Source organism: Fragaria vesca, linkage group LG5 (assembly GCF_000184155.1).
Source record: "Fragaria vesca subsp. vesca linkage group LG5, FraVesHawaii_1.0, whole genome shotgun sequence".
NCBI classification, from domain to species: domain Eukaryota; kingdom Viridiplantae; phylum Streptophyta; class Magnoliopsida; order Rosales; family Rosaceae; genus Fragaria; species Fragaria vesca.
Genome location: NC_020495.1, coordinates 10,953,795 through 10,965,207, shown reverse-complemented (window position 1 = coordinate 10,965,207; position 11,413 = coordinate 10,953,795). Strand labels below are relative to the sequence as shown.

Sequence of the window (11,413 nt, the reverse complement as noted above, 5' to 3'; positions counted from 1 at the left end):
CTCTCTCTCTCTCTCTCTAAAGATCGAATCTTTCTCTCTCCAAATCAACCTTTTAAATAAACCTATCACCTCTCACTAAGCTCACTTCACACACACACACACACACACACACTCACTCTCTGCTTTCGGATTCGGGTCGGATGAGTTCGGGTTTCTGAGAGGGTGAAATGGATCCTCCACTTATCCACGACGCGTCTTTCTCGGCGGTGAACCCGGCGGCGTACAGCCTGGCGGAGATTTGGCCCTTCGGCGGCGAGCCCGGCGGGTTGGGCCTCCGAATGGGCAGTTTGGGCGGTGGGTTGGGAGAGAGCTCCGGGAATAGAGATGGGTCGTTGGAGGAGTCGACGGTGACGGAGCAGAGCGGCGGCGGAGGAAGGAAGAGGAAGGATGTGAGCTCCGAGGATGAGTCTTCTAAGATTGTTTCTACTAGTAGTGCTGATGGCTTGGTTCGTTTTTTAACTTTTTTTGAAGTTAAATTTTACTGCTTTTGATTCTTTTTTAACATTTTGAGAGGAAAGTTGTGACCTTTAAGGTGAAAGGAGTGAGCTTTAAGTTGTGGGTGTTTATATTTCTAGCTTAATTTGGTGAAGAGTTTGTTAACAAGTTGGTTGGGTTAGTAGCTGCATGTATGTGTGAGGTGAAGTGAGTTGAGCTTATGAGAGTAATTATGAGCTATAGGAGTGGTGGTGAATTTGGTTTCTTTCAGCTAATGGTTGTTTTTTATGTTAGCTTACTTGAGTTTTGATTTCACTGTGTTTATGTTTTTCGAACAGAAGGATTCGAGTGGAAAACGGATGAAGTTAGAGGGAGCTAGAAATGAAAACGGCAAGTCTAAAGCTGAAGTTGAAACAAGTTCAGAGGCTGGTGATAAGCGAGATGAACAGAGCACTAAACCTTCTGAGCCACCAAAGCAGGATTATATCCATGTGAGGGCGAGAAGAGGCCAAGCTACCGATAGCCACAGTCTTGCAGAGAGAGTAATGCACTTTTCGTCCACTTGAGTTTGTGAAAGAAAAGAAGTATCTAGAACAGCAAACGAGATTTTGACGCTTTTCCATATGACTAATTCACTCTAACCATGGGGATTTTGGCAGGCAAGGAGAGAAAAGATCAGTGAGAGGATGAAAATTCTTCAAGATTTGGTTCCTGGATGTAATAAGGTATTTATGTTATCTCTACTTGGTTTTAGACTTTAAGGTCAGTCATGGTACTTACCACATGTAGGTAGTATTTACTACAAAATGAAGTATAGGGAATTGAGTATAGAGAATTGATAATGAATTTGGTATCTTGTTGATACAGTTTCTGATCACTTGACTAACCCTAAAAACATCTCGGTAAATTGTTTACTGCTCTGTATTCCGAGTTCAATTTTGTCTCACTTAGTATGTTTCCTTGCTTAACCTGATGTACTTCGTTTCTGAAAAGGTTATTGGGAAAGCACTTGTCCTCGATGAGATTATTAATTACATCCAGTCACTGCAGCGTCAAGTCGAGGTATATATCCCCATCGGTCTCTGTCTATTGCTAACTGGTACATGGTTTTCCTTTAAACTGTCAAACCTAAATCTTTCTGTTGATTTGGATTCGTTAGTTCCTTTCATTGAAGCTTGAGGCGGTCAATTCAAGGGTGAACATGAATCCCACCATTGAAGTCTTTCCTTCAAAAGATGTAAGTCTATTGCACTTTAATACTTACATAGAGACCACTGACTTGCGAAGTTTGAAACCATTTTCTGAAGAGCCTGCTTGTTTTTTTTTTTTTTTTTTTCAGAAATAAACTTTTTTCAATGGGTTTCTTGATGGTTGTCATCAGCACTTCCCTATTTTCTCACGACTCTTCTATCTTACTTGTTGGTCTCTTTTGAGATCACAAGTTTCTGAAACTAAATGACAATCTAGGTTCATTATTTACGTAACCAACTGTTTCCATATGAGTCAATCTTCCAGGATATCTTCTTTGTATAATGACCAACTGGTTTACAGGATTATTAGATTCATAGTTTTAGAGAACACTGAACAAGCATGCAACCTGTCTTAAGACTCCCTGTGAAATTCAGACTTATTTTTGAACTCACTGATAAAGTTAAGAAGTCATCTCATCTATGTTTTTCATTGTTTGGTGTGTGCTTTATTTCCCGTCAACCTCACCATATTGGTGCGCACCATAATTATCGGATCTGCTTCCTTTCTTTTATCACCTTGGCATTTACCCTTCTCTATAACCGCGAACCTTCTAGCCTAATTTAGTGGACGTATGTGACATGTTGAGTAATCTTGATACTGAGTTACTTTTTATGTACTAAAATTTTCTAACCTTTGGACCTGGTATTTCAGCTTAATGCGCAGCAATTTGATGCAGCCGCGTTGTTATTTGGATCACACACACCAAGGGAGTATGCACAGGGCTCGCAAGCTGAATGGCTGCATATGCAGGTTGGTGGTAGCTTTGAAAGAACAACATAAATTCAGGGAATATAAATCAAGTCCAAATTGGTGTGGGATGTGCGCAAGTAGTTCTACGTCTGGTGTAGTAGAAACGTATTTTCTGAGTGTACTAATGTAGTGTGATCGATCATGGTAACATGGTAGTATGTCATATTAGCTGTAGGAAATGCATCTAGTCTTGTCATTTCATCTTTAGCAGATATACTGTTGTGTTATCGCTGGGCATTTGGCACCAATAGAAATGTCTTGAAGGATTTAGTCGAAATGTGCAACAGAAGGATTGTGCTTTCTGCAATTTATTGGAACATCTGATTATTTTCACACTACTCGTTCAATGTCACGAATAAAATACTGTTCAATAAGTGAATGAATGTTCAACAAATCGAAGATTGTAACATGCCATGCAAATATATGAAGTACATTGAAAGCTGTTGCTGAATGAATTGAAATCTTTCATGTATTATGTGTTGATGAACAACAGACCCAGAAACAGACTTGTATAATAACACAAAGAATGGCAAACTCCAGATTGCAAGCACAATCTTCAAACCACACAAACTGCACACTACAAAAGCCAGGGCCAAAAACTACTGCCGCATCTACAAGGAATGGTTAACACTCGTACAAAAGACACAGGCAAGTGACTGATTGGAGTTGCAAAGGCAAGGGATTCCCCGTGGAACCAAAAACACCTGCTCGGCTGAGTCAAAATTTTAGTACACAGTTAGTCGTAACATACCACCACACATTGTTAGTTCCCTTCAATGCCCATAACTGACTCGTACAGGAGTGTGAGGGAGTTGGATTGACTCAACCTGGACGGGCAACTCAGCTCCTTGATACCCCACAAAAGTTGAACCCCAGTAAATGCAAGGATACCCAGCTGTGATATGATGGTCGAAGAAATGTAAATCAGTTTACTTTTGCACCTCTATCTTTACACAATGTATACCACTCTTGGAGCACTGCTTGTTGAAGAGCACGGTGTTCGGCCTCCTCTGCAGTCAACTTGGACAAGGTTGTAGGTCCCTTTTTCTTGCCGTCTTCCTCCTCACCATCTTTTTTCTTTTCCTTCTTTTTCTTTGTTGTAAAATCATCTTCCTCATCACTGTCTTCTTCTTCTTCGGCCTCATCATCAGATTTGGGAGCCCTTTTAGGTTGGGCTGCCTTTAGCAATGCTATCCGTTCCATTGAGATCCTAAGCCTCTCAGCGGCAGCCACCTTCACTTCATCTTCAGGCATGTACTCAACACCCCCATCAGTGAGATCATCCAACCATCCCTGTAGATCGGATCCAATCTCCTTCGTAATTGATGCATCAGAAGCTCGAACGACAAATTTGCAAATCATGGTTGTAGTCTCATCGCCAAGGTCGACATTCCGGCTCACCTCGCTAGCTCCAAAAATCATCATGCCCAAGAAGCCACCATACCAAGTTTTCGCAGCAAAACAGAGCTGTTCCAGGGCAGGAAATTTAACATCAGAATTTGATTGGTTGCTTTTGCTTAGAGGGCCAAAACATTCCATAAAAGGTTTTAATAAAATTCCAGGATAAGTGGAACCCTGATTTTCCAATAAGGTTCCTAGTCCCTACACCACATAGAGGGAGTCCCCTAGAAGCAATAGAAGACGTCATGTAAAAAAATAATCACAAAGAGTAATGGGCATTACCTGAAATCCTGCTACTGTCCGAATAATATGTGAACAAACTTTGTGGAATGGCTTTGATGACAAGGATTTCAGCCCACTTAGGAAAGGAGATGCTCCATATTGCTGAGCAGCAGTAGCCTTGAAGCCACTTCCTTCATAGGTATATGTACCAGTGTACTCAACTATGGCTGGTAAACTTGGCCACAGCCGGAAAAATTCAACTGGTGAGATTTTATGTGGGATGAGTAGCTCCGTCAATGGAATTTTGTATGGCTGACACCTCAAAATGACAGGCTCTCCCAGTTCAGGCCTTAAACTTCTCTTTTGTCTCATGATTTGTGGATCTTCTTCAGAGTAGTCACCTTCATAATCTGAAGCTGCACTTCCATAAAAGGGGTAGTATAAAACTTGAACCCAAAGGGCGCATCTTTCAAAATGGGAGACACCCACAGTTACACTGCAGGGTACTGGATCCTGGGAACAAAAGAACAAATACATGGATCAGAATATCTTATTGTCAAAGATAGAAAATTGTGTTACTCAAGGTAAAAGTGCAAGCATGGGTGATGATACTGGAATGCCAGTTAAAACAGCATCTCTTGTTCAGCTGTGTACATGACATTGATGTTAACATTCAAAGCCATTATCCAATTGGATCACGTATCCAGAAATAGAGAGCGATTATGTTATTCAGTCAGATTACTTCTCCACAAATCACAGAGAGAGAGAGAGAGAGAGAGAGAGAGAGAGAGAGAGAACTGTTGGTAAAACATGATTTTAACACCCGATTTTCCTATGAATTCTCTCATTTTCCCACCTTTAAAAAATTGTAAACAAAAAATATGATTAGAGAATTTTGAGCCCCATCAGATTTGGAATTTGCTTAATATTAATGATTTTGGGTGGAAAGATTTGGTGAAAAAATAAGAACATGCAGCTTTGGCCAAAAAACTGTGCTATCCACAGTTGTGGACTAGTGGGTGGAAAGTCATGGTCTTGGGACAACTATTTTTTTCTTTCTCCCATTCTTCTTTTCTTGGGGAGAAAGTTCTGAAATTGGTTCCTGTGAGGTTAGAAAAGAATACTCAGTGTGCTTCACCTCAGCCTATAGCAATCAGCTTTCTACAGGCACTAATGAATAAAGACTGCACTGTTTAAGAAATAAATGATAATGTGTTGTAATGGCAGACAGAGAACAGAAGACTAAGAGTTAATGCATTGTGAAGGCAAGAAAAGAAACCTGTGAAACAAGGTTACGCAACTGCCGAACTGCTTGTGGAGACCCATCCATATAATATAGTGAACCAGATAACCCAACTCGAATATCAACCCGATTGAGTTCAAGCTCAGTTAAGTTTAAGACCTGCACATTCATAAAAAAGGATTAACTATCAACAGACAATAGAAAACTATCTTCCCAGAAATAAAAGGCTACTAAAAGCAATTCAAGAAGGTAGGAAGCAAGTCTTGACCTTCAAATGCAAAGATATCTTTCCATCACTAGAATCTGCCAAATGATATGCTTCAATGTAGCAGGGATCACTGCTACCAGTCAAAGTAGTTGCACTAGGAGGAACCTTGAGCAAAGTAGACTCAACTCCTTTTGTCAACAGAAGGGTTAGTTCACTAGGTTCAGGCCTCCAAAGCTCCAGAATAGCATTATGAACCAATCCTTCTAATTTTCTATCCTGAGCTGCAGCTGATTCGTAGAACTGAACAGTTAGTTTATGGTGGCTGAATGGGTAATCACCTCTGGCTTCTGTGACTCCTGGCCACCTGATCGAAGTAATCATCACATTATGCTTAATATAAAACACTAATAATATGCATCAAGAAAAAGGTGGCAAATTCCCCAAAAGAAGAGGCAAACTCATCCCTCACATTATATATGCATACAGTCCATACACAATGAAAGAGTCAAGCAAGGAGTTATATTGATGATTGAGAGAATGTACTGCCCTCTGACCATAGTCAGACTTCATAAATCTACACTATCTGATCTAAAAATCAATCATTCAAAGGGGGAACCCAACCCCCGACTTGTGGTTCAAAGAGAGAGGGAGCCAATAGAAGACATGAGCCTACAAATGATAACAATACAGCTATCACTGGGACCCCGAGGGAAATTAAAGAATGCCACTTAGAAGCAGCCAAAATGGAAGAAGAGTAGTATAAGCATAAGATCAGCCAAATCTGCCCCATGGAGAAACCAAATGCAGATTTATGAAGTTAAATCAGATGTTTACCTGCGTTCTGGATGGCTTGAAGCATACTTGAGCCTCTGCAATATCATACGGCATTGATGCTTGTTTACTGAATCAGCCATACTACTGTTCCTGAACTCTTCGAGTTCTTTAGTCAGTAACTGTCCAGCCCTAGCATTGCGTGATCCCAACCGCTGGGCACATAATAAAACTGCCTGAACATCTAGAAGCCTATTTGTCGAATCTGAAGATGAATTTATGTCGAACAAGACCTTGCGCATATTCAAAATAATAATGTTCAGTGGATCCTCAGGATCATCAGCCAGCAGGGGATCCAACCCTTCTACGTCTATGTGCTCTGATATAGCCCAAATAACGCGAGCACATATTCTTGGCGTATTCACCTGTCAAATTGACAGAGGTGTCAACCAGGGGAAGCATACCAATTCAGGCAGTTTAAAGAGAAAAATGAAAGAACATTAACAGCTTGGAGCTACAGTCTTAACTATATAATGATAATACCCTATTAGCCACAACAGTGCCCGTATGATTCCTTTCTAACCCTTAAACTAGCTCACTTACAATATGTTTCTGTATTATAAAACTACATTGAATATGATATGCTTCAGTAAGCGTCCTTGTCTACAGATTCACTGCCAGCAAGCTAAACCATATTCATTCGAAAATACATACCTCACGTAGACCTTTCGCAAGTGCACGCTGCAAGTTCTGCAACCTTGTCTCATTTAAAATTTGGTCTTGTGAAGCCCCGTCTTTTACTCTTTTTACACCTCCCCTTGTATCATAGATATGGCACAGCCGAACAAGCAACTTCAAATAGCAATCAATTGCATAAGTCCGGCCATCACAATCCCATTTGACACATGGTCTACATACCTCCACGACTTCAAGAGCAGGCTCTGTCCAATTCAGTGCACCATAACCAGTTCCATATGCCAAAGCTCCAATAACCCTGCTCTCCATCCCTGAGTTCTTTTGTTCAGGCAAAGGTAGAGACAACTGAAAGCAACTTTCTACTAACGATGCTACTAACTCCTCCCGAAATAAGGTCTTGCTGGTCACACTATTCAGATCATCTTTTATTCTTGCATCCTCAAAAAGTGAGGCTATATCAGTTCCGGCCAGAGGTTTCTGGCCTCTCCGGACACTTTCCTTTGCAAAGAGATCAACACAAAGAGCTGTTCTACAAATACATGCTAACGCGTGCATGCGATCTGATTCTGCCCTCAAGTTTCTCACCATAAGAAGCAGCTTTTTAAACAATGAAACCTACACATGATACACACACACTTAATCAGGAGCTAATCAGCATTGCTTAGTCTAAGAGAAACAGCCAATATGTTAATTAGTATCTAAGGTATTTTTCAGTTGTTAATCCAATGGCAACACAACTAACAGTCTACACTTAGCACCTTATACAAAATTAAAGTAACCAAGCTTACCTGCATATGAAGATCAAGAAGATGAAGATTGGTAACAACAGCTCTAACAATACTTTCCCTAGCCGAAGCAAACTCTTGCCTGTCCCAAAGTGTGAGAATCGCAATAATCGACTGTGAAGCCCACTCAGTCTTCCCACCAGGAACATCAGCCAAGTACAACATGTCCATTCCCACCTCGAAAATCAAAGCTGGATCCAAAGACGATGCCAAAAACGGCACCAAATGCGTCACCACATCCGAAACTCCCACCAATCTCTCAGCATTACTATCCACAACAGTCCCGTTAGCACCACCGGAAGCCTTGGACAGCTTCCTTATGACCTCGACGGAGCCGGAGGCGAAAGCCTTGACTGCATACACAATCGGAAACACGGTGGCCCTGAAATTCTCCACCGGCAAAACCAGCGACCTCGCCATCAACGCACTACGCTTCTTCCAGACGAAGTCCACCATTGACGAAACCCAATTGGATCGAATCGCGAGAGAATTCTCACTGTCGATTAGCTTATCTCCGGCGAGCCTGCTCATCCTTTTGGTATCGAACTCCTGAAACAACCGCCCCACCGACTCGAAGGCGACTTTGGAAACGGCGTCGGAGCTGTCGAGCATGTTCTGGCCGATGCGGGCCCACCAGCCGGAGACCTTATCGAGGAGAGTGACATTGTTCTCACACAGAGTCACGAGATCGTCACGTGCGAGGATGCAGCCGAGCGTCTCGGTGATGGAGAAGCGGAGGTTATCGGACGGCGAGTCGAAGCATTTGGTGATCTGGTTCTTGGTGTCGGAGATGAGCTTGGAGAGGCGGTAGGAAGGGATCGCGGCGAGGATGGAGACGGCGGCGGCGCTGACGTCAGGGTCGGGGAAGTCGAGATCGGTGAGGACGCCGGTGCAGACGGTGTCCCAGAGGTCGGCGGTGAGGCGGGTGGAGCGGATGAGGTCGAAGGAGAGCTTCTTGCAGACGGCGGAGGCGGGGGAGGCGACGATCTCTTCGACGGCGGACTTGGCGAGGACGGAGATGTCGCGGCCGGCGGCGGACTGCTGGAGGGATTGGAGGAGGGCGCTGGACTGGCGGAGGGCGTCGTTGGAGCGGAGGTCGGCTTGGATCTGAGCGAAGAGAATGTCCATTTGGGAATTTTAGGGATTGTGAATCTTGGACATTAAGAAATGACTATGATGCTAGTTTCAGCTGAGCATGAGAAGGACATAGACTTTGGTAGTGATAGATTTGCAGCAAAATGGCACTTCGCTTTGGTATTAGTCTTTCAGTCTTTGATGCAGAAAAATAACTCCCCGTTGTCTGGGTAAAGGCACTGAGGTAAATCTTTAGTATCTAATAAAAAAATTAAAAAAAAGTCGTGAAATTTACACATCTTAAATTAAAATTCACACGTAAATTCAGAGAAACTAATGCGCTCCACGCGCTAAGGTTGGAGAAGCTTGTCAGCGCAGTCATCTCTAGTTCTAGTCCGGCCGCGATGTAGCGCTAGCGCAGGTCTCTAACCTCGTCGGCGTGCGTCATGTGCGATTGGACGGGATGTGTCTTGGGGATCTTGTCTGGTGATCGGAGATTGGGGTGGAATAGGGTCATAGTTCTTGGATTCCAATTTAGGGCGGTGTCTGCAGGGGGAAGAGGAGCGCAGCAGAAGGGGTACGGTTGTGTGGTGTCGGTCGAGATTCCGGTTGTGTTGATGTGTGGCGTCGGTCTTTGTCATCGGAAGAGGTGCGTAATAGTTTGGGTGGACGATGGGGGTGCTGTGAAGAACGGCAGTGGGTATCCAATTTTTGTTATCTCTTGTCATCAAGGATTTGGGCGCTTGGGTGTTGGGGGTGTGGAGGTGGAGAGTTGCTGCTGCGCGATTTCTACCAGTAAGGCTTGTTCGTCGGTGGTGGGGGCTCATCAGCGGTGGCAGAGTGGCGTTTTAAGAGACGGGATGGTAGCGGAGGACCTGTAGATTTTGTCTTGTGGATCTAAGAATTAGGCCTTCTTTGCCCTATGTCGAATATGGGCTTGTCCTATACTAAGCATGGTTTGGGCTTGAGGCTTTACCTTAGGTCTATTGAGGTCAATTTATTTGTTTAATGTTGTTTTTTACTTATGTAATTTAGTCTATTCTTGCTTTTTGCGAGTAATAAGTCCCTACAGTGTTGTGTGGGGCTAGTCGGGCTCTTTGCCTATGTGTGCACTCAAAGTGCCTTGTATGCTTTAAGTAGGTGACAAGTTTCTTGTTGAAGAAAATACTGGTCACTCCATTAACTTTCATGCACTCGACAGTTTACTCCACTATATTTCAATTTCAATCGATTAGTCCTCTAACTATCCAATGTTACACACTTAGGTCTATCCGTTAAGTGGACATCCAATCGTGCCGTCAACTTGCTGACTGGACATATTTTTCAATGCCAACTCAGCTGGATGAAAGGAGAAAATCTTTTTAAATTAATTTTTTCTTTCAATTTTATTTTTTTCATGAAATCTGTCCCTTCTCGCTGTTCTCCTGCTCCGATCACCGTTCTCCCTACTCGCCGCCGATGACCAGACACGGTCAGCCTACGAAGTCATCTAGGACTTCAACTTCATTACCATCGTACTTACTGGCCTCTGGCGAGTCACATGCACGCTACCCGTCGACAAGAGACTCCAGAAAGACGTCATACACGCCGTCGCAACGCGTACCCAGAATACCCAGAATTACTCTGGGCACCCAAAGCTCTCTCTCCTCGCGTCTTCTCCAACACAAACCGGTAAACCGCATCTGCACCGCATTCATCCTTTGGTAGTCAGAGTACCAGTCCCATCAAATATCAATAATATAAAGGAGGAAGAAAGTCGAAATCGTCATCACTGCTGATAGCATCGTCTTCAGCACCAGCAGCTCTATCTGATCGTCTCCCGAATCATGGCATTTACAAACCGAATCAATCAGCTTAGTCAGCAACTTCGCCTCGACGCCACCGGAAGTGTCGACCTCGCCGCATAGGTATCCGTGCGCGCTTAGCTTCTGGATGCAATCCACGGCAGGTATCTGTGCGGTGCAGATGCGGTTTGCCGGTTTGTGTTGGAAAGACACGAGGAGAGAGAGCTCTGGGTGCCCAAAGTAATTCTGGGTATTCTGGGTACGCGTTGCGACGACGCGTATGACGTCTTTCTGGCGTCTCTTGCCGACGGGTAGCGTGCATGTGACTCGCCGGAGGCCAGGGAGTACGATGGTGATAAGTTGAAGTCCTGGATGACGTCGTATGCCGACCGTGTCTGGTCATTGGCGGCGAGTAGGGAGAACAGTGATCGGAGCAGGAGGACGGCGAGAAGGGATAGATTTCATGAAAAAAATAAATTGAAAAAAAAATTAATTTAAAAAGATTTTCTCATTTCATCCAGCTGAGTTGGCATTGAAAAATATGTCCAGTCAGCAAGTTGACGGCACGATTGGATGTCCACTTAACGGATGGACCCAAGTGTGTAACATTGGATAGTTAGAGGACTAATCGATTGAAATTGAAAGATAGTGGAGTAAACTGTCGAGTGCATGAAAGTTAACGGAGTGACCAGTATTTTCTTCTTTCTTGTTTCATCAAATGGTAGTTGCTGCTTAGTGGCAGGGTGAAGCTGAGTGTCGTCGGATTTATCTTCCGGTGAAACATTGCTGTAAA

General features: G+C 43.5%; 2 protein-coding genes across 2 annotated transcripts; one reads left to right on the top strand and one right to left on the bottom strand.

The window, feature by feature from the left end:
- On the top strand, positions 1-2,808 carry LOC101311284 (transcription factor bHLH79-like). Its single transcript, XM_004299574.1, has 6 exons — positions 1-446; positions 774-977; positions 1,095-1,160; positions 1,429-1,497; positions 1,595-1,672; positions 2,338-2,808. Exons 1-6 carry the CDS (start codon positions 168-170, stop codon positions 2,464-2,466), a joined length of 825 nt encoding a protein of 274 aa, XP_004299622.1. The 5' UTR covers positions 1-167; the 3' UTR covers positions 2,467-2,808.
- Positions 2,794-8,890, bottom strand: LOC101304969 (protein TPLATE-like). Its single transcript, XM_004299554.1, has 7 exons — positions 7,766-8,890; positions 6,996-7,592; positions 6,345-6,706; positions 5,571-5,874; positions 5,339-5,461; positions 4,120-4,572; positions 2,794-3,903 (listed from the first exon to the last, which is right to left on the bottom strand). The coding sequence occupies exons 1-7, from the start codon at positions 8,888-8,890 to the stop codon at positions 3,361-3,363; spliced, it is 3,507 nt and encodes a 1,168-aa protein (XP_004299602.1). The 3' UTR covers positions 2,794-3,360.
- Between the last annotated feature and the right edge of the window lie 2,523 nt (positions 8,891-11,413).

Coding starts and splice junctions, on each gene's coding strand:
- LOC101311284 (XM_004299574.1), top strand. CDS start 168: ATGGATCCTCCACTTATCCACGACGCGTCTTTCTCGGCGGTGAACCCG. Junction 978..1,094: donor GCCACAGTCTTGCAGAGAGA/GTAATGCACTTT, acceptor GGATTTTGGCAG/GCAAGGAGAGAAAAGATCAG. Junction 1,673..2,337: donor AAGTCTTTCCTTCAAAAGAT/GTAAGTCTATTG, acceptor CTGGTATTTCAG/CTTAATGCGCAGCAATTTGA.
- LOC101304969 (XM_004299554.1), bottom strand. CDS start 8,890: ATGGACATTCTCTTCGCTCAGATCCAAGCCGACCTCCGCTCCAACGAC. Junction 7,593..7,765: donor TTCTTGATCTTCATATGCAG/GTAAGCTTGGTT, acceptor TATCATGTGTAG/GTTTCATTGTTTAAAAAGCT. Junction 3,904..4,119: donor GGACAGTAGCAGGATTTCAG/GTAATGCCCATT, acceptor GCCCTGGAACAG/CTCTGTTTTGCTGCGAAAAC.